This window comes from Lithobates pipiens, unplaced genomic scaffold, assembly GCF_037356315.1.
Source record: "Lithobates pipiens isolate NorthernLeopardFrog02 unplaced genomic scaffold, aLitPip1_a1.2 Scaffold_3, whole genome shotgun sequence".
Taxonomy (NCBI): domain Eukaryota; kingdom Metazoa; phylum Chordata; class Amphibia; order Anura; family Ranidae; genus Lithobates; species Lithobates pipiens.
In genome coordinates, this window is record NW_027507790.1 from 145821471 (window position 1) to 145844412 (window position 22942).

The 22942-nt window shown below is 43.2% G+C and overlaps 1 protein-coding gene across 3 annotated transcripts in view; it reads left to right on the top strand.

Moving 5' to 3' along the window:
- ERAP1 (endoplasmic reticulum aminopeptidase 1) overlaps nucleotides 1-22942 on the top strand; it is a 150806-nt gene that overhangs the window by 104794 nt on the left and 23070 nt on the right. For all 3 annotated transcript variants that reach the window (XM_077462357.1, XM_077462359.1, XM_077462360.1), the window contains 8 exons: nucleotides 826-946; nucleotides 1032-1186; nucleotides 7500-7613; nucleotides 9761-9892; nucleotides 10436-10567; nucleotides 13058-13132; nucleotides 20818-20975; nucleotides 21616-21695. In XM_077462357.1, the coding sequence (XP_077318483.1) occupies nucleotides 826-946; nucleotides 1032-1186; nucleotides 7500-7613; nucleotides 9761-9892; nucleotides 10436-10567; nucleotides 13058-13132; nucleotides 20818-20975; nucleotides 21616-21695 (967 nt within the window). The remainder of the gene's footprint in view (nucleotides 1-825; nucleotides 947-1031; nucleotides 1187-7499; nucleotides 7614-9760; nucleotides 9893-10435; nucleotides 10568-13057; nucleotides 13133-20817; nucleotides 20976-21615; nucleotides 21696-22942) is intronic.

A 22942-nucleotide genomic window follows, 5' to 3' on the forward strand; every position in this document is an offset into this window, starting at 1 on the left:
CTGTCAGCGCTGTATGTCACGGAGCTGCTGTCAGCGCTGTATGTCACGGAGCTGCTGTCAGCGCTGTATGTCACGGTGCTGATGTCAGTGCTCTGTATTACGGTGCTGCTGTCAGTGCTCTGTATCTCCTGCACCCTCTTGTTTGCCTACCCTGGTCCCTGACCTTCCCTCTCCTCCATTGCCTTCATTAGCTCCATAGTCCTGAATTGTCAGAACAATTTCCCAAATAAAAAAAAAATGCTTGTAGTTATCGATCCCAAATTCACCTCATACATGTATTATGCTATTGTCCAGGTGGTGGGACTACGTGCTACCCCCTAATAATTACCCCGTGGCCGCAAATTCGACCTAAAGGTTTGCGAAATTCGCCTCCCATTGAAGTCAATGGAGCCCGCGGCGAACGGTCGTTTTCGCGAACGTTTGTGTCCGTTCGCGTTTCGCGTTCGCGAAACGTCCCGTCGGAAGTTCGTCCATCACTAGTCACATTACACCCGGGAGGGAAAATGGCTAATTGGGCCCAATTTGGACATTTTCACTTAGGGATGTACTCACTTTTGTTGCCAGCGCTTTAGATATTGATGGCTGTGTGTTGAGTTATTTTGAGGGGACAGCAAATTTACACTGTTATACAAGCTGTGCACTCACCACTTTACATTGTAGCAAAGTGTAATTTCTTCAGTGTTGTCACATGAAAAGTTAGGATAAAATATTTACAAAAATGTGAGGGGTGTACTCACTTTTGTGAGATACTGTAAGTGGTTACATTGTAGGTCAAAAGCTGTATGTGTTTTACGTTCTGTATGATTTTTCTGCTTCCGTTTTCAGATTTCAGTTTACACCGTTCCCCACAAGATAGAGCAGGCTACGTATGCTTTAGGTGCAGCAGTAAAACTTTTGGACTTTTATGAAGAATATTTCCGTATTCCATATCCATTGCCAAAACAAGGTACTGTGTTTCTGCCTGGGAATCTTTTCTAAGGTTGGTAGTATGTGTTGCTAGTGTTGATAATGGACTGCTTCTTGTTTTAAAGATCTTGCTGCAATTCCTGACTTTCAGTCCGGTGCAATGGAAAACTGGGGCTTAACAACATACCGAGAGTCCTCATTATTGTTTGACCCAAAGACATCCACAGCCTCTAGTAAACTCTGGATCACAATGGTCATTGCTCATGAACTGGCGCACCAGGTGGGTAGGGACTTGGATATAAAGATGCTTGGTGACTATATAAACCAACTGCTGAAAATCCTGTCAAAGGGCTCTGGATTAACACCATTTTATATAGGGATTGATTTCCTAAAGGCAACAAGATTGTTTGCTTTGCAAGGGAAGTTGCATTTTTTGAAAAATGTTTCTGAGCTTAGTGAATGTGGCAAAGCTCTGCTGACTTCCATTATCCAATCATGTGTAAGCAAAAATGCTGTTTTATTTATTTATATTTGCATGATATTGGTTATTCTTTCTAAAGTGAAATGTTACATTCACTAAGCCCTGGGGCAAATGCCTTAGTCACTTGTGAACAGTCTATTTGCTGTTTTAATAAATCAACCCTATCGTGTTCCCTTAGCTTCTTGTCTGTTTTGAAACGCCATCTTTTTTTTCTTGTACTTTGACCTGTTGGAGCTAACATTGCCAACCGACTTTCTGCTCAGTCTCTCCTTCCTGCACTTTTAAACTGGATCATGCACAACTACTTTCTTAGAGGGCCAGAAACTGTGCTCTCTAAAACTACTACTACATAGAAACATAGAAATGTGACATCAGAAATAGAGCGAGTAGTCCCTCTCGTATGCCCATTTTTTTTTTTTTATGTTAATGTTGTTGTTTGCCTATAGATCTATGTTCATCCCAAGCATCTTTGAAGCCGTTTACCACTGACTGTCCCACTACCCCTGCTGTAGTAAAATAATACTTTCTAAGATTAGTTTTAAACTTCCCTCCAGTTAGTTTGAGGTCATGTCCCCCTGTTCTTAATTTTGGCTTCATATTGAAAAGACTGCCCTCCTGAACCTTATTCACCCCCTAATGTATTTAAAGAGGGGTTCCACCCAAAAGTGGAATTTCCGCTTTAAGGACTCCTGACCCCCTGACATGCCACATTTGGCATGCAATTTTTTTTGGGGGGGAAGCTGGTACCTAGTTTTGACATGTACCCAGCCCCCACTGCCAATCAGAGTGCCGCGCTGCCCCGAGTGGAAGTTCTCCTCTCCCCCTCCCTCCCTGCAATCTTCTGGGACACATCACAGGTCCCAGAAGATTGCCCGGCCATTCAGGACACGCAGCGCTACTCGCGAATGCACAGTGGGCAATCGGCTGTGAACCTGTAAGCTGTCACAGCCGAGTGCCCACACTGGTCATGCCGGTGCAGGGGAAAGAACCGAGTCTTCGGGTGGCCACATTGCTGGACCATGGGACAGGTGCGTTTGTGTTTCCTAAAGGTCAGCAGCTACACTTTTTGTAGCTGCTGACTTTTAATAAACAGAGAAACGGCTGGAACGCTGCTTTAAGGGTTTGAATCATGTCTCCCCTTTCCCTTCTTTCCTCCACACTGTAAATATTAAGTTCCTGAAGTCACGCTCAATGTTTTATCCCCCAAACCTTTCACCATTTTTGTTACCTGTTCCTGGACTCGTTCTATCTTATCAATATACTTTTGCAAGTGAGGTCTCCAGAACTGGACACAGTATTCTAAACAAAGTTGCTCTAAGGATCTATAGGGGAATCGGAACCTCCTTCCTCCTGCTAGTGACCCCTCTAGTGATGCATTCTAGAATTCTATTCTCTTTCCCACTGCATGGCTATATGGTCTGCTTGTTTTGTAATCAGCTGAAATAAGCACCCCCAAATCATTTTCTTCTGTAATGCTGGTTAACACTATACCCCCTATGTTGTACTCTCTGAAGGAATTATTTTTCCCTAGGAGCATTAGTTTACATTTAAAAATATTGAACTGAAGTCTCCACTTCTTTAACCAATACTAATAGCCAATAATGCAGACACTTAAGTCCTATGGTTTAAAGTGTATTTTCTAGTGACTACTCACTATTTAGTTACAGAGACCCAGGGTCAAACGCCTGCCCAGGGTGATGCATCTAGGGGGGCGCCACCAGGGGTTCTGCTCCCACTTGCATTGGGAACCGCTGCTCTCAGGGTGTCACTGCTGCCCTATCAAGTGTAATGAACTAGTCCTGTCCAGTGCCCAAACAGCCTATGTTTTTTCTGCATGAGACAACCCAGAGAAGGAGAGGCTTCAAAGAAGGGACTGGACAGTGGGGTGCAGAAGAGGGGTGTGGAGTAGGCCCTGGGCTGGGGGGTGCAGAGGAAGCCCTGGACTGGGGGGTGCAGTGAAGGTCCTGGGCTGAGGGGGTGCACAAGAGGCCCTGGACCGGGGGGGGTTAGTGGAGGCCCTGGGCTGAGGAAGGGTGCAGAGGAGGCCCTGGACTGGGGGTTCAGTGGAGGCCCTTGGCTGATGGGGGTTGCGGAGGAGGCCTTGGGCTGGGGAGTTCGGAGGAGCCCCTGGACTGTGGGGTGCAGAAGTGCTGCTGGAGGGGGGGTACACAGGAGGCCCTGGACTAGGAGGGAAGTACACAGGGGCCCCTGGATTGGGGGGTGTAGAGGAGGCCCTGGACTTGAAAAGTGGGAGTGATAAAAGACCTTGATTCGGAGAGCAGGGTGCAGAGGAGGCTCTTAACTTTGGGTGGGCTTTAAAGGATGCCTTGGACTAGGGGAGGAGTGCAAAGGAGACCCTGGACTAGGAGGTCATTGACTAGGAAATTGTGGTTGGTGTGTTGGGCAAAGGCCCCTGGATGGGGGGGGGGGGGGGGAGGGAGATATTGGACTAGGTGAGGGGTTGACTGGAGTTCCTAGATTAGAAGGGTGTCTGGAGGCCGTGGACTAGGGAAGCAGGTGTCTGGAGGCCCTGGACTATGAGAGGGGGATCGAGGGTGCCCGAAGGACCTCCCAGCTTACATTTATCATTTGTCGCAAGTAATGCCAAACAGGAGCAGAGAGACAGGTTGTGTGATAGATTTATTAAAGGAGAAGTACAGCCAAAGTCTGTTTGGTTGTACTTCTCCTGTTGATCACAGCAGTGCAGATTGTTTTGCACTCCTGTGACCCATTTTCAGCTGACAACAGGCTTAAACCTGCTGTCAGGGGATGTCACAGAGTTGGTCCAGGCTGGGGAAAGATCGCAACCATATGAATGGGATCCACTCACATGCCTAGACCGGCACCCATCTTATGCCGCGTACACACGGTCGGAGAATCCATCGGAATGCGTCTTATCGGACCGCGTCGTCAGATAATCCGACTGTGTGTGGTATGCATCGGAATGATTCCGTCCGAATCTCCGTCGGACCCAATTTTCCAACATGTTGGAAATATTTCCCAACCAACTGGGCCGGTCGGACCTAATCCAATCATGTGTAGAGAATTTTGATCGGACCAAGTGGCACGCATGCTCAGATCAAATTCCTACATCAAAGCTATTGGCTACTAGCCTAAATCTAGTCCCATCGTAACGAAATTACGTCATCACGTTCTGAAAGATCGGATTTTTCGACAACTTAGTCCGACCGTGTGTATGCAACAGTTTTGGACACAATCCGTCAGACTAAATCTGACGGACAAAATCCGACGGATTTGGTTGGCAGAATCTCCGACCGTGTGTACAGGGGCTTAGGCTCTCAGAAAGCCAGGGAGAGCCTGGGCTGGCCACCCAGTGAGCACCGGGGGGGGGAGCAGAGAGCCAGAGCCTGACAGCCACCAGCTAGCAATGGCGGTGGTCAGCTTTTTATCGGTACTGCGACATTGTGGCAGACAGATTGGACACTTTTGAGACCATTGACATTTATACAGAGATCAGTGCTATAAAAATGCACCAATTACTGTATAAATGACACTGACTGGGAAGGGGTTAACATGGGGGGGGGAGATCAAGGGGTTAAATGTGTTCCCTAGTTAGTGTTTCTAACTGTATGGGGACAGGACTGACCGGGGGAGGCGGCATATCGCTGTTCCTACTTACTAGGAACAAACAATATGTCTCCTCTACCCTGACAGAACAGGGATTTGTGTGTTTACACACAAATCCCTGTGCTGGCTCTCGTGTCCGCAATTGCGCTTGTCAGCCACGCGCATCGGGTACCCCGCCGTGCAGTAGGCGGACGCGCCTCCAGCGGCACTTAAAGGTGACAATGTACAAATACGTTGTTTTGCGGGAACCTGACACTTGCCGACATATATCGGCGTGAGACAGTCGGCAAGTGGTTAAATTGAGTGTACTCAGGTTTGTACTGTCTTCTACATACTTGCTTGTGGCACAGTCATTAACCACAGCAGGATCATGGATCTGTGTGTGTAAACACAGATCCACGTCCTGTCAGAGGAGAGGAGACCGATGGAGTGTTCCCAGTTCAGAGGAACACCGATCGGTCTCCTCCCCTTGTGAGTCCCCTCCCCCTACAGTTAGAATCACTCCCTAGGATACACATTTAACCCCTTCCTCGCCCCCTAGTGTTAACCCCTTCCCTGCCAGTCACATTTACACAGTAATCAGTGCATTTTTATAGCTCTGTATAAATGTGAATGGTCCCAAAATAGTGTCAAAAGTGTTCGCTGCAATATCACAGTCACGATAAAAATCGCAGATCGCCGGCATTACAAAAAAAATAATAAAAATGCCATAAATGTATCCCCTTTTTTGTAGAGGCTATAACTTTTGTGCAAACCAATCAATATACGCTTATTGGAAAAAAAATTATCAAAATTTCATATGGGTACAGTGTTGCATGACCGCGCAATTGTCATTCAAAGTGTAACAGCGCTGAAAGCTGAAAATTGGTCTGGGCAGGAAGAGGGTGAAAATGCCCTGTATTGAATTGGTTAAAGCATATGGCCCTTTAAGCTCCTCCCACTGCTGATGCAATCCGACCACACCCACAATGTTGGCATAGCGCCACTATATTGCCACATGCCATTTTTCTTGGGGGTGCAAAAAAAGTCCAGCCCCGGGTGCCAGATGTGCTAGCTACGCCACTGCAGAGACCATCATTGTATGTACTGTACACTGTGGATCCAATGTACTCTTTCCATGGGGTCAAAGCACTTAACCTCTTAAGTGCTGGGATTTTCTATGAGCCTCTAAAGATACAGTTCACCAGGTGATACTATATCAACCTTAAAACCCCACCAATCCATCCTCTGAATTGATTTTTATCCACATGGTCAATCATAATTTTAGATTGCAGCTACAGGTGACATTGCAGACAAATGTCTTGAGCTCCTGCTTAGAGCCGGTTCACACAGGGGCGACTCAGATCCGACTTCAGGTTGCCCCTAGTCGCCTCAGGTTGGACAACATGTAAAAATCAATGTAAGTGAATGAGAGCCGTCTTAATGCACACTACTGAAGTCGCTCCGACTTCAGAAAAGGTTCATGTACTACTTCAATCCGACTTGTAGGCGACTGGTACCCATTTATTTCAATGGAGGTTGCCTACAAGTCAGATCTCCGTCTATACGGAGGCGACTCTGACAGAATTATCAGCTCTCAAGAGGGAACTCCACGCCAAATTTATTAAAAAAAATTGGCGTGGGTTCCCCCTTCGAGAGCATACCAGGCCCTTAGGTCTGGTATGGATTCTAAGGGGAACCCCCTACGCCGAAAAAAACGGCGTGGGAGTTCCCCCAGATCCATACCAGACCCTTATCCGAGCACGCTACCTGGCCGGCAAGGAAAGGGGGTGGGAAGCAGCGAGCGCCCCCCTCCTGAACCGTACCAGGCCGCGTGCCCTCAACATGGGGGGGTGCCTTGGGGAGGGGGGGGCCGTGCAGCACCAAGGCACCCCCCATGTTGAGGGCACGCGGCCTGGTACGGCTCGGGGGGGGGGGGGTGCTCGCTCGTCCCCACCCCCTTTCCTGGCCGGCCGTGTAGCGTGCTCGGATAAGGGTCTGGTATGGATCTGGGGGGGACCCCCATGCCGTTTTATCAGCGTAGGGGGTTCCCCTTAGAATCCATACCAGACCTAAGGGCCTGGTATGCTCTCGGAGGGGAAACCCATGCCATTTTTTTTAAATTTGCCGTGGAGTTCCCCCTTCAGAGCTCATTCTCTGATTGGCCACCGCAAAAGTTGCCTGGCCTGGGGCGACTTAAAGACACGTTGTAAGTCGCCCCAGGTCGTGTCTAAGTCGTGTCCAAGTTGCCTCCAAAAGTCGTGTTGAAAGTCGTGTCGCCCCTGTGTGAACCGGCTCTTAGGTGAAGAGTGCTGGACATTGGAATTGATAAGGCTTGTGTACATGGGCATTGCTTACTTACATTTAATGTGTATTTAAATGCATCCTGACAGCTTAGACAACACCCGTGTGCACAACCCCTAAGCAGTGCTGAAATTCTTGATTGTCTGCACATTGTAATACTCCAGGAATCCCTGGTATATTACACAAGCTCTGTGTCTTAAATGCATGAGGTCTTTGCTAACACTGACTTTACTTTCTTCAGTGGTTTGGGAACTTGGTGACAATGGACTGGTGGAACGATCTGTGGTTGAATGAAGGTTTTGCAAAATTTATGGAGTATATCGCTGTCAACATCACCTATCCAGAGCTACAAGTTGTAAGTTCCACACTGATGAGTGCAGCTCACTAATGTGCATAATTAGACCTCTCAAAGTGTTGTAAGCACTTATTCAATATGTCCTTAAAGGATAACTCCACCTCCGTAGGAAAAAAAAATAGAAAATAAAAAATAATATAGCCTTTACAATTGGGACATGTTGTAATTGAATGTTTAATAAAAAAAAAATACCTTTCCTTGTCAGTGTGCAGTAATGTCATTTTCTGTAAAATGCAATGCAATATGGCTACCTGAAAAGGTAATTTCCTGCTTGTGTATTTGGCCCACCGATTTTTCCCAGAAGTCTGCACTAAGATACAAGTCAGATTTTTGGTATCCCCTGCAACAAAAATGTCATTTTTGGTGAGATACTCCCAAAGGAAATCTCATCTAAAGGGATCCTCATTAGAGCCCTGCAGGTGCAGCAGCTGATTGATAATTATAAAAGCACTCCCATACACATACACTCTGAACATGGACAAACAAACAGCTATTTCTTCAGAATAACGAAAGGCAGGAATCTGCGCCATAGTTTGTTAAAATTCCTGCAATGTACATTGATCACGCAGAAAGGAATGTTTTTTTTTTCCCTCAACAAAAGGGGGGTTACTCTTTAAGCAGATCCTTGCTATTACCTTTCACCTATCTTTCTTGAAGTTTTTATTGACCTCTTTAATATGGCTTGGGCAATGTAAAGCAAGTTATCTGTCTTATGCTGAACATAGGTGGTCCGATATCATGGACTTTCAGATCTGGTTGTACTAAAAAATGTATGGACATTTCTATCCATTTTATGTATGACTTTTGTACTTGAATTCTTTGGTGTGGCACCCCATAGCAAATAATTACAAAGGGCATAAATATACTGTATATGCTGTACCTAGAGTTACAGAAGACTTTTTTTTTATTTGTTACAGACACAGTGGGTTTGATTTAAATCAATTTGCTTTAAATCATAAATTTTAAAGAGCAACTGTCATCTTTGTCCCGCAGCAGCACCTCCTGTGGACTGCTGTTGACTCACCGACAGTCCCATTCACTTTAATTGGACGCCTGGTGATGCGGCAGTGACAAAACAAGGTGAGGGACATGGTGGCAGCAGGTGAGTGGATGCCCGCTAACAGGCGCTGCTATGATGGATCTGAAATGACAGGTGCTCTTTAAATGTAAGGACTCATTATTGCTGGTAGTTAGAATATTTAATATTTGCAAACAAAATGAAGGTTCCCTATTTAGAATAATAAGCTGTCAGGTTAGTAAAGCAGCGATTTTACAGTTAGTACAGTTTGTAGTCTACATAGATTTGCAAAACAATGGGATAAAAGAATATTCCTGAATTTTGTTTTATCTCATGGCCACTGTGAAATTGTGTGAAGGCATCAATGCAATGCATGTTATCTCAGCTTGCAGAACTTGGATTCATTGAATGAGTTTACCAAAAATGTAAATATTGCAGAATATACAACCTCATGCTACATAACTAAGCTCCATTTCATGCTGAATAAACTAAATTATTAATGTATCTTAAATAGAATCTATTTTTAGATAGATTTTTACCCCAAAAGCTTTTTACTAAAGTAATTTTTGATAAAAAAAAAAAAAAAAATGCAATTTAAATAAACAAAATCAGATTTATTTATTTTTTTAAAATCATTGATTTTTAGCCACCCTGGTAACAGGTACATCTACAGTGCCATCAATTTATGCAGCACTTTCCATATATATCATACATTCACATGAGTTCCTGCCCTCAAGGAGCTTACAATCTACAGTCCCTAACTTACATTCATACATACACATACTATGGCCAAATTAGATGGGAGCCAATGAACCTACCAGCATATCTTTGGAGTGTGGAAGGAAACCGGAGTACACGGAGGAAACCCACGCAGGCACAGGGACAATATGTAAAACCAGGCAGGTAGTGCCGTGGTTGGGATTTGAACCAACGACATTAGTGCTGCTAGGCGGAAGCTGTGTTTTTGAAGATACCAGGTCACCAGAATCATTAACAGTCAATGCTGAGAAAATGAATGGAGCAAGTAGGCTATGTCTAATGAAAAAATAAATGTTTTATCGGATTGTGTACTTGACGTGGATTAAATGATAAGATTTTAACGTAAAAGTGTCCTTGTTGTTTCCTGCAGGAAGACAAATTTTTAGACAAATGTTTCAGCGCCATGGAGGTCGACTCGCTGAATTCATCCCATGCTGTGTCTACACCTGTAGAGAACACGGAGCAGATACATGAGATGTTTGACGAGGTTTCCTATGATAAGGTAATAAATGATCATTTACCTATGACTTTTTACAGGTGTGCTAGTGTTTGATCTAGCCTCCATTATGCTGTGGTGACTTGACTATGGTGACCAATCGGTTTACAAGTCAACACTAGAAAAGTTAAATAACAGTTTATTAGTTGCACCATTTTGTGATTATAAACAGCATGATGGAACAGCTCTTTCAGTTGTAATTCTCCCTTCTTTACAGACGGTGACAACTCTTTTTTTGGAGATGATGTTATTATCTCCACAATTGTGAAACGCCTAGCTAGTGCAGTTTGTGTAGCTGGCAGCTGTCTACTTGTTTTTTGGATATATTCATCCAGGAGGGTAGAACCAAAAACTTGTGCAGCTTATTTACAGGACATTAGGAAAAGTCCTATATCACAAGAGAGCCAGTTGTATTACCTTGTCTTCTTTGTGTCTCAGCACTGGTTATATTGATAAACAAGAAAGTTGTTCTAACATTTGTGGCTATTTGTGTTTCAATATCAATAATGTTTGATGATATATTTCTATATCTCTAATCATATTTTGCAGGGTGCTTGTATCTTGAATATGCTGCAGGACTACATTGGCACTGAAGGTTTTGAAGCTGGGATCATAAATTACTTGCGACGTTTCAGTTATCGCAATGCTCAAAATCAAGATTTATGGGACAGTATAACTGATGTAAGTTCACTTGATTTTCACTTTTATTTCATTTTAAACTAAAACGGTCTAAATGAAATCTTTTACTGTCAGCGAAATCTGGAACACATCATGGCAATCAAATAATTAAAACATGGTTATGGCTGCAGCATCATAAAGTAAAAAACCAACCCTCTGGAAAGTGAAAAGATGACTTATGCCGTGTACACATGATCGGACTATCCGGCGGACCAATTCGATCATGTGTGGGCTCCAGCAGACTTTTTCTTCCCAAAAGTCCGGTGGACTTTGAAAGAAGACTTGACTTAAGATTGATCTGCCGGACTCGGCTTTCGAGCGGACAATCCGCTCGTCTATATGCTGGTCCGCCGGACTTTCCAAATGAACAGACTTGCCCACACACGGAGTAAAGTCCGTTCATTTTGAACGTGACTTCAGATACAATGGGACTAGAGAAGGAAGTCAATCTCACCGCCTCCATCTGGGAGATAGACACCTTGCGATCCTTCTTCTTCTTCTGTTGACGCGACGCTCTCTCCCGCTGGGATGCCGTGAACACGGTATGTGGCGACTTATATAGGCATAAGGGGCGGCGTCACCGGGTGATGTCACAGGGTGACATCACGGTGTCACACCATTACGACGCCACAGTCCCGAGGGATGCTGGGACTATGACGTCATACGGAACAAAGTCACCACGTGACATCACCTGGTGACCCTGCCCTTTATGCCTGTATAAGTCGCCATGTACCGTGTCCACAGCATTACAGCAGGAGAGAGCGTCGTGTCAACATCGGAAGAACAGAAGAAGAAGAAGAAGCCGGGCTCTCCACTAGCAAAAGAGCAGCAAAAGATCAGAAAGTCTGGCGGATCTCTGCCAAAAGTCCGTTCGTGTGTGGTCGTGTGTGTGCAAGTCCGCTCGTCCGGAAAGTCCAGTGGACCTCTGCTGCAAAGTCGGGGCGGATTGCCCACTGGACTAAGTCCACCAGATAGTCCGATCGTGTGTATGCAGCATTAGTGGCTGTCAGAGAAATAATAAATCTAGCCATATTTGCCAGACGGGGCTCCGGAATGAACGTGCGCCGGAGCAATGTTTCGGCGCACTCACGTGCGTGGCCTGATGGAACGGCGCGCACGTTCGCATTAGCGCATGCTCAACGTGGCACTCTGGCTGGCCTATTTAAAGGCACTCAGGTTTCAGTAATATAGCGAGTTCAGGGGTCCAGATTAAGTAATGTAAAGATTTTAGGTGTCTGGATTAAACAACACTCAGAGTTCAGGGGTAATTTTTGGGGAAAACAGAGGGTTCAGCATTAGGATTAATTAATGCACAGAGTTCTTGGGTCTTGAATAAGTAGCGCAGAGTATTCAGAGGTTAGGAGTAAGTAACACTCAGAGTCAAGAATACATAACATACAGTGTTCAGATGCCAGGGGTATTTAACGCAGAGAGTTCATGGGTCAGGGTTAAGTAAATACAGAGTGCAGAGGTCAGCATCAAGTAACACAGAAAACTCATAGGTCAGGAGTAAGGGTCAGACTGTTACTTACAGACTGTGGCTTGTCTCAGCCATGCGCCGGGGCACAGTATTGTCCTTGGGAGCCGGGCATCATAAAGTTGGCAGTGGGCAGACTCTAACTTATCTTACTGCAAATGTCAATCCAAACAGTATGCCTGGAGCAGTCTGTGCGTTTGTGGCAGCATAACTTGCTGCGCACGCTCAGGGTACTCCAGAGGCACCAATTTTAAATTCCCGCTAGAGCAGTGCACTTATGAGCAACTTATGGGTTGGGTCCTACACACTGCAAGCTTGTGCCTGGCTCCCTGGGTCACCTGTTAGAAACAGACCCCTCCCAATGGGGATTGTCTCCTGGAAACAGGGACAAATGGCAACCTTATGCTAAACACGTTACATAAGATAGGATTTTATTGTATGTTGTTTATTTTTTGGGTTGCATGTCTTCATTTTTCAATGTTTCCCAAGCCCTGACAATTTTTAATGTATGTTAATTCTACAGCAGGCATTTCAACAATGTATGTTCGCACAGTAAAGCCTTCCTAAAACAGAAGGTATTCACATGTCTCATTCCATCACTTATCCATATCCTCTTTTCAGGATAGTGGGTGAACCACTGGTGTACAGTGCAAATTTAGCGCAATATTATAGATCCATTTATTCCAAGCTGCATACTTGAAAGCTATTTCCGTTTCATTGGCCATCATTAGTGCAGTGTATGGGAACCATGGCTTCTGCGGAGTAGAGCTTGGCACGCAACAAAACAGTATATTCTGTATGGGTATACTGTATCAATGTATGTTTAAAATTGAAAAATTTATTTTACCACAAGAAACACAAAATGCATGCCATAGTAGAAACCATTCCATTACTATACAACACTGCAAGGAACTTGTAGTAACTTTACAGTACAGGGAGAAGTATTAGTATTGAGTATTTTTATGTTTTATGGTTGGTTAAACTGGCTTATGTGTGGTCTGTACTATAATTGTCAGATTTGCCCTTCGGAAGGAACAGGCAGTGGGAATAATGAAGAAATCAGATTCTGCAGAAAGCAAAGTCAAAAATCTGTAAGTTTAGTATTTTGTAATCTGTCATTCTGTACAATATATGTACTGTGTTGCTTCCTCCCATTTAAAAAAATACTTTATAAATCTTATTGTAGCTGTTCATCTTGATTTAAAGGCAACCATAGAGGCCTGAAGAAATGCTGGGATATTAAATTGGGGGGCCACACATGGATCGAAATTTGTCTGGTTTAGTAGGGACTGGACACATTTTTACAATCTATGTATGAGCAGGCTGGTTGTACAGAAGTCATTCAGGGTTCAAGACAAACAAGGTTTAAGATAAGATCATTCAAGGAATTGTCCGGGGAACTGTGCAGCATTCCAGGTAGCTCAGCAAGAAGACTCATTGGCTGACACAACAGGGGTCCTGGGTTCCTGGCATACAGTTGTGCTTATAAGTTTACATATTCTGGCAGAAATGTATGATTTCTTGGCAGTTTTTCAGAAAATAGAAATAACACAAACATTTTTCACTCATGGTTAGTGTTTGGCTGAAGCCATTTATTATTAATCAACTGTGTTTACTCTTTTTATATCATAATGACAATAGAAACTACCCAAATGACCCTTATCAAGTTTACCTGTTGATTTTGGCCTGATAACATGCACACAAGTTGACATAAAGGGGTTTGAATGGCTATTAAAGGTCCTCACCTGTGATCTGTTTTCTTGTAATTAGTGTGTGTGTATAAAAGGTCAATGAGTTTCTGGACTCCTGGCAGACCCTTGCATCTTTCATCCAGTGCTGCACTGATGTTTCTGGATTCTGAGTCATGGGGAAAGCAAAAGAATTGTCAAAGGATCTGCAGGAAAAGGTAGTTGAACTGTATAAAACAGGAAAGGGATATACAAAGATATCCAAGGAATTGAGAATGCCAATCAACAGTGTTCAAACTCTAATCAAGAAGTGGAAAATTAGGGGTTCTGTTGAAACCAAAACAGGTAGACCAACTAAAATTTCAGCCACAGCTGCCAGGAAAATTGTTTGGGGATGCACTTGATGGAAGATGGGCTGCATGGTCGAGTCACCAGAAGAAATCCATTACTATGCAAATGCCACAGTATCCTGCTTACAATACACCAAACAGCACAGAGACAAGCCTCAAACATTCTGTCACAAAGTCATTTGGAGTGATGTGATCAAAATTGAGCTTTTTGGCCACAACCATAAACTCTACATTTGGAGAGGAGTCAACAAGGCCTACGCTGATGTTTTGGGGATGTTTGAGCAACATAGGCACAGGAAATTTGGTCAAAATTTATGGCAAGATGAATGCAGTATGTTATCAAAAAATACTGGATTATGTATATGTATATATATATATATATATAATATGTATTAAATACTGGATAATGCATTCATCAGCCAGGAAGCTGCGCATGGGATGTACTTGGACATTCCAACATGACAATGATCCAAAACACAAGGCCAAGTCAACCTGTCATTGGCTACAGCAGAATAAAGTGAAGGTTCTGGAGTGGCCATCTCAGTCTCCTGGCCTCAATATCATTGAGCAACTCTGGGGAGATCTGAAATATGCAGTTCATGCAAGACAGCCCAAGAATTTACAGTAACTGGAAGCTTTTTGCCAAGAAGAATGGGCAAGATCTGAGAAGATAAAGAGCCTCATCCACAAATACCACAATAGACTTCAAGCTGTCATTGATGTTAAAGGGAGCAATACACGGTATTGAGAACTGGGGTATGGAAACTTTTGATCAGGGTCATTTGGGTAGTTTCTGTTGCCATTGTGATTTAAAAAGAGTAAGCACAGTTGATTGATAATAAATGGCTTCAGCCAATAACTAACCATTAGTGAAAAATGTTTTTGTGTCATCATTCATATTCTCTGATAAATGGCCAAGAAATCATAAATTCTACCAGGGTATGTAAACTTATGAGCACAACTGTAAATCCAGTGTGCTCCTAACTTCCTGGTTGGACTCACAACTTAGTGCTTTTGCTGAACTGAAATCACAATAATTGTTGTCAGCCCTACCTAAACTCTCGACTGCTAGATTACAGAATTCCACCAGTCCACTACGCCTATCTGTCCCTCTCCACATGCATACATTGATTTCTTTTCCTGCAAAACCATGCTGCTACCATGGCTCCCAAGAGCCTTCCCACACACTATAGGGACAGGGTTCTGGGGGTGTGCCTATATCTATAGAAACTAAGCTCTCTGCAGCTGCCCATGCAAAAATGTTATAAGCCTGGTGATTGTCACAAGGAATAAATAAAGCTGTTTCTAGGTACAAGTTTTTCTTTCTGGGTATATGAACAAGGTAAAAGAAAAAAAATATCCTGGAATGTTTTAGAACAAGGGAGAGAGGGAGGTTTGGGGATAAAGTTGGTTGATAAATGCATATGTGTTATGAAAACAGCCTTCCTGGATGAGCAAGGTAACTCCCCATTTCAGGGTTTTCTCCAACTTGAGAAGGAGGGGGACATGCCCCCGAAATGTGTCATTAATAAGGCAACCTGCCACGCTTATCCATGAAGTGCTCTGTGAACCAGTACAGCCACTCACAATCCTCCATGATCCTTGTGTATACAGACGGCACACGCTGCGGGAGCATGCAGCTCCTTTCCTCCGGTTCACCAACACAGCAGCACATAGCAGTGTGTGTGACGGGAGAAGCAATTTCATGACAAGCTTCAGCTTTGTCCAGGCTATATTGGATCATGTTTAGGATTGTTATAGGTATGCTGGTTATTTGGAGCATGTGAGTGTATTACTTTTATTTTATCTGTTGCATTTAAACAATGAGATTTATTTCACTAGTCTATGCACTTCCCTTGTTCCTTTTTTAACTTAAATTTTAAAATGCATCTCTGCTGTTTACTTAACAGGTTTTTTCTTCATCTTTTCAAAAAACGCTTCCAATAATCCGGTATTCAGGATAGTGACTGACAAATTACTCAAACTTTTTTTGCACATATTGAAAATGGTTCATTCTAAGGCATGGCTCTCTCTGAATAGGTTGTCTTTAACCACTTGCTTACTGGGCACTTAAACCCCCCTCCTGCCCAGACCAATTTTCAGCTTTCAGCGCTGATGCACTTTGAATGACAATTGCGCGGTCATACAACACTGTACCCAAATGACATTTTTATCATTTTTTTCCCACAAATAGAGCTTTCTTTTGGTGGTATTTAATTACAGCTGGGAGTTTTATTTTTTGCTAAACAAACAAAAAAAGATGCAAAAAATAAATAAATCATGTTTAATAGTTTGTTATAAAATTTTGCAAACAGGTAATTTTTCTCCTTCATTGAAGTGCGCTGATGAGGCGGCACTGATAGGCTGCATTGGTGGGCACTGATAGGCTGCACTGGTGGGCACTGATAGGCATATTTAAGGCGGCAATAATAGGCACAGATAAGGCAGTACTGATGGGCACAGATAAGGCGGCACTGATGGGCACAGATAAGATGGCACGGATGGGTGGCATGGATGGGTGGCACTAAGGGGCACTGATAGGTACCACTGATAGATGGGACTGATGGGCACTGATAGGTGGCACTGCTGGGTACTGATGGGCGGCACTGATGGGCACTGGTAGATGACACTGATGGGCACGGATATGTGGCACTGGGGTGCAGCACCATTGTTGAGGCAGATTGTGGGCACTGATGGGTGGCACTGTGGGCACTGCTGGGTGGCACTGTGGGCACTGCTGGGTGGCACTGACGGGGGGCACTTATTTTTTAATGAGGTGGCACTGGCAGGGAGCAGGTGGGCACTGGCAGGGCTGGCCGTGATCGGGACTGATGTCCCGATCACGGCCACCGGTGATCGGCTCTTTTTTTTTCTCCTCGCGCTGTCAGCACGAGGAGGAATATTAGCCGATTACCGGATCCGTTGTATCACATGATCAGCTGTCATTGGCTGACAGCTGATCACGTGGTAAGGGGTCGGGATCGACCCCTTGCTCGGATCAGTGATCAGACGAGTCTCATAGACTCGCCGATCACAGAGCGCGCCACGCGCGCCCCTCAGGGGGCGAGCAGGCCGCTCGTGCACGGGACGACGTCAATAGACGTAGTCCTGGCAAAGGAGGTCCGCGCTGTAGCCGTCATTCGGCTATAGCGCAGGTCTCAAGTGGTTAAGCGTTATTTAAAATGCACAGATTTTCGGAAACTCTAAATATTGCCCATAGCGACTAATGGGAGCCTTCATTTCATATTCAAAAGCTAAAATAACACCCGCATTCTGGTTGCCTTGAGCAATGCAGAGACTTGAAATGTCTTTCTCCTCATGCTGGTGGGTTGTGTCATTAACCTTACCTTCCAACCTTTGCAGTTAGGGCATGTTATGCCTCACTCCCTTTTTTATTGGTGTGTCTTGAAAGACACAAGGCGATGCCTAACTACAACAGAGGAGCAAGTGTAGGATCTGCATACCTACATGCAATACCAAAAAATGCTATTTTAGACAGTTTCCAATATGTGGTCAGTTATACCATGGTGTGTGTGTGTGTGTGTGTGTGTGTGTGTATAGCTTGTGCCTTGGCTAAACGTCAAAATAAACATTATCACTGAGCGTTCACCTTTCAAGCACAGTGGACGGCACCTTATCTCAGCACCTCATCTTTTGGATTATACCTATCATATGTTTTGCTGAGCACCCAGGTATGTATGTGTGTATGTATGTGTATATATATATATATATATATATATATATATATATATATATATATATATATATATATATATATATATATAGTGTGTGTGTGTGTGTAATGTGTGCACCGATACCACTTTTTTTAAGACTGAGTACAAGTACCTTTTTTTTAAAGTGCTCGCTGATACCGATTACCGATACTTATGGGCACTGATAGGTGGCACAGATATGTGGCATGCCACTGACTGATGGGCACTTATATGCGGCACTGATGGTTGGCATTTATGGGTAATGATAGGTGGCACTGATATGCAGCACTGATAGGTGGCACTGACTGATGGACACTCATGCGGCAATGATGGCTGGCACTTACTGATGGGCACTATGTGGCTCCATTACCTCCTTTTTTGGTACATGTAACCTGGGAGAGACCCACAGTGTATACTTGGCTACTATATTTCGGATCCCTTTAACATCCACATATGAAAGAGTCTAATCCAAACGTCTGATGTGTGTGGAAGTTCGGAGATATAACAACCCCTAGGTGTAATTACACCGTTAAGCCTTGATGACTCAGTGGGCATAAGCCTAGTTGGATCCATCGCTTCCGGTAAGCCTTATTCCATAAGGTGGTGGTTATCTTCAGACAAATCACTTGTTTTTCTAGTATCTACGGCACTCTTTGGACTCTTCATGGACTTATAGGATTTTATTTCTTTTTTTGCACCTTTGTTTCTATAACGGTGCATAGTTTTAGTGTCACCACCCACTTTTTGAATTTTTACAACATCTATTTGGATTTTCTGTGTACAGATGGGACTTGAGATTCTTTGCACACTATGTATCATTATTGATTATTGTTTAATTACATTCATATTTTGACTATCATTGTTTATATTTACACAGATACTTTGTTTATTTGGATTATCACAGTATATATTTATACAGATACTTTATTATTGCATACAGTCTTTTATTGGTTGTAGCACTTTACCTATATTTCATTAACAGCGCCGCACTTGACTATTACTTTATATTGCTTTTATCACATAGATTTTCCATTGTGCAGGCAGCTAATTGTGGTTGTGTTTTTTAAACAGCGTGGTTTTGTCTTTTTTTTTTTTTACCTTATGGCAAAGAACTGAGTATCTGAAAAAAAGAATTGTTGCTCTACATAAAGATGGCCTAAGCTATAAGAAGATTGCCAATACCTTAAAACTGAGCTGCAGCATGGTGGCAAAGACCATACAGTGGTTTAACAGGACAGGTTCCACTCAGAACAGGACTTGCCATGGTCGGCCAAAGAAGTTGAGCGCACGTGCTCAGCCTCATATCCAGAGGTTGGGAAATATACATATGAGTGCTGCCAGCATTGCTGCAGAGGTTGAAGGAGTGGGGGGTCAGCCTGTCAGTGCTCAGACCATACGCCGCATGCTGCATCAAATGCATGGCTGCCATCCCAGAAAGAAGCCTCTTCTAAAGATGATGTACAAGAAAGCCCACAAACAGTTTGCTGAAGACAAGCAGACTAAGGACATGGATTACTGGAACCATGTCCTGTGGTCTGCTGAGACCAAGATAAACTAATTTGGTTTAGATGGTGTCAAGTGTGTATGGAGGCAACCAGGTGAGGAGTACTAAGACAAGTGTGTCTTGCCTACAGTCAAGCATGGTGGTGGGAGTGTCATGGTCTGGGGCTGCATGAGTCCTGCCAGCACTGGGGAGCTACAGTTCATTGAGGGAACCATGAATGCCAACATGTACTGTGACATACTGAAGCAGAGCATTATCCCCTCCCTTCGGAGGCTGGGCCGCAGGGCAGTATTCCAACATAACGACCCCAAACACACCTCCAAGATGACAACTGCCTTGCTAAAGAAACTGATGGTAAAGACCTAAATCCTATTGAACATCTGTGGGGCATCCTCAAATGGAAGGTGGAGGAGCACAAGGTCTCTAACATCCCCCAGCTCAACGATGTCATGGAGAAGTGGAAGAGGACTCCAGTGGCAACCTGTGAAGCTTTGGTGAACTCCATGCCCTAGAGGGTTAAGAAAATAACGGTGGCCACAAAAAATATTGACACTTTGGGCCCAATTTGGACATTTTCTCTTAGGGGTGTACTCACCTTTTGTTTCCAGTGGTTTAGACATTAATGGCTGTGTGTTGAGTTATTTTGAGGGGACATCAAATTTACACTGTTATACAAGCTGTACACTCACTACTTTACATTGTAGCAAAGTGTAATTTCTTCAGTGCTGTCACATAAAATATTTACAGAGTGTGTGTGTGTGTGTGTGTGTGTGTGTGTGTATATGTGTATATATATATATGTGTGTGTGTGTGTGTGTGTGTGTATATATATATATATATATATATATATATAATTTACAGTGTTTAAAATGTGTATTGAACCCGTCACCATTTTTCTAGGTAAATATATTTCTAAAGGTGCTATTGACATGAAATTTTCACCACAACGTTAACAACCCATGCAGTCCATACATACAAAGAAACCAAAACAAATAGAAAATGAAGTTGTGTGTAATAAAATGGATTGACACAGGTAAAATGTATTGAATACATTAACGGGTAACATGATGACATCAACAATGGTGCGCCTACTGACACCTTTAGAGGAAACATAATGCTACACATTGCTGCCATAATTCAATTTGGGTTTTCAAAAAGGTCATAGATAACTTTTGAAGTGTGTATTCATTTTTTGGGCCCCTCTGTATGTACAGTATGTATGTATATAAAGTACACGCATTGTCATTCAAGACAGACTTTCCAAGCTGGGACATTTCACTGTAAAAGCTACTTTTCGTTAAAGTAATTGTAAAGTTTTGTATAAAAAAATAAAAACCAAACATGTTATATTTACCTCCTCTGTGCAGTTGGTTGCATACATTGGCATGTATTGTACTGTTTCTGTGGCTAGCAGAAGACCACCCTCTTTTGGCTGGATCTCTCCAGCTTCTGCTGCTGCTATAAGATAAAACATGGAACTTTGTTTTGACTGGATATCAGAATTCTGTGTTTCTGTTCCAGCATTGGACAGAGGACAGTATCATTGATGTAAAGGCAATGATGAACACATGGACTCTCCAGAAAGGTTTCCCATTGGTTACCGCCACAGTGAAAGGAAAACGGGTCTATTTGAAACAGGAACATTATCAGAAAGGTGCCAAAGATCAAGAATCAGCTGGGTAAGTTAAACATTCACATGGCTTATTCAGACTGTAAGTACTGCCATGGCATTTTGCCAACAGTCATATCAATTATGAGAGGAAATAGATTGTGGGAGATTTTCTATAGCAAGCAATGAGATGTTTGCTAACATTTTTCTTAGTAAATTATAGTGGAATGACAGATGTAATCTGACTGTTTGGGAAACAGCCAGTTGTTATCATAGTCATCTCAGTAACCTGAGATATTACAACTGTGTTCTAATAACGGAGTTGTTGTGGACCAGTCATGTACCACAATTAAATCTATGCACTGTCTAAGTGAGATTTACAGTCAAACCACCCCCTATGTACCACCATCCTACACTGCCAACATTTGCTCCAATTCTATTTACATGTTGTGTCCCATAAGAACAGAGCAGCCATTAATCTATGGATTAAACAATCCATATTTCTGCATGCCGGTCTCTGCTGTCAGTGAAGTGAGTATATTCTTCAAGGGGTCACTTCCGCACTTGGGTCCTGCTAATAAAAACTACAGTGACATACAGTACAGCCAGTTCTACACATCCAGTACAATCTGCTGTTTAGTTTACAATATGTATTATTAATTGTCCTTTTTTAGTATTACAACTTCTCAGTATATTTTTGTTTTTTTTAGGCTGTTGTGGCATATTCCATTGACATACATGACTAGTAAAACAAGCACAGTTCAAAGGTTTCTTCTGAAAAACAAGACAGGTGAGTTTCTGATAGTAATAAATTACGATAGTTTTAAAATGATGTAAAAGACAGATTTCTTTTTACTAAATTTGGAACATTAACATGTCACATGTCACTGTCACAGTGCCCCGCCAGTCATAAGCGGCTAAGGCACTCCCTACTACGCAGCTGCATGTATATACAAGAGGCATGTATTCATACTGCTGTGGGGCATGCAACACCTTGGACACGAGTGATTATCAGTATACAGTGACAGCTTCCTGGCAGGACAGCTCAGATTCTGCATATCTCTGCAGTTTGCATAGTGGGTCCACTCGCAGGAAGAAAATGAAAGGCTATGAGGCATAGTGGGAGTCGTTTTGTGTGTGGCCTGTAGAGCAAGCTACCTGTGATATGATCCTCTTATGATTATAGGAATGGCTGCACCAGGAATTTAAAGTACAGCAGCTCACATGTTAATGAATGGCTGAGAATTAATAATTTTGGACAGAGGCTGTCAAAGTAATCATCCAGCTAATCATCTCCTAGGCATGCCAATGCAGCTCCAGGTATAAGCTGGCCATTCAGATCTTGTTATTGCAGGAATTGCTCCGTAAACCATACTCATTCCCCAGTATAATTTCAGCAAAGATACAGAATGGAAGCTTCAATTATGGGATCTGCAGTTCACCGACCTCCAGAGATTACATCCTTTGCCTGTTTATTCATGGTGACCAATATGATCAAGACTTACTTTTCTTGTTGGATTTTTATTTTATTTTACATGTTGAAGAATCCAGTAGGAATATCTAGACACTTCCTAATATCCTGGGACAAATTAGAATCCATAACAGAGGATGGCATATCCAATTCTGACATGCATTTTCCCAGTAAAGCCCCCAACAGATAATTTAGCACAAAAAATGTCTACCCATACCCAGAATATCATGGTCTTTGTCATGTAGGCAATGGTTTTGTTTCAAATTGTCAATAAAAAGAGTTTATAGAGTACATACTGCGCAATCCATAGAAGGTCAAAATGAACCATTTACACACGCTGTGATTATAAGGCCAATGCCAGAATTCTACAAAATAGAAAAATGGCATCGCCAAGAGCCTCCTTTTTTGGGACCAGTTTTATTATCCTTCTAGTTGCAATTCCCAACACAAAGCTGTGTGTATTGGGAATGGGAAGTGGCATAGACACTCAGCGTCACTGTGGTGTTCCCATGTTGCAATACCTTCATCCAGCATGCTGTATGTGATATTGTCACAGATCAGCTGTA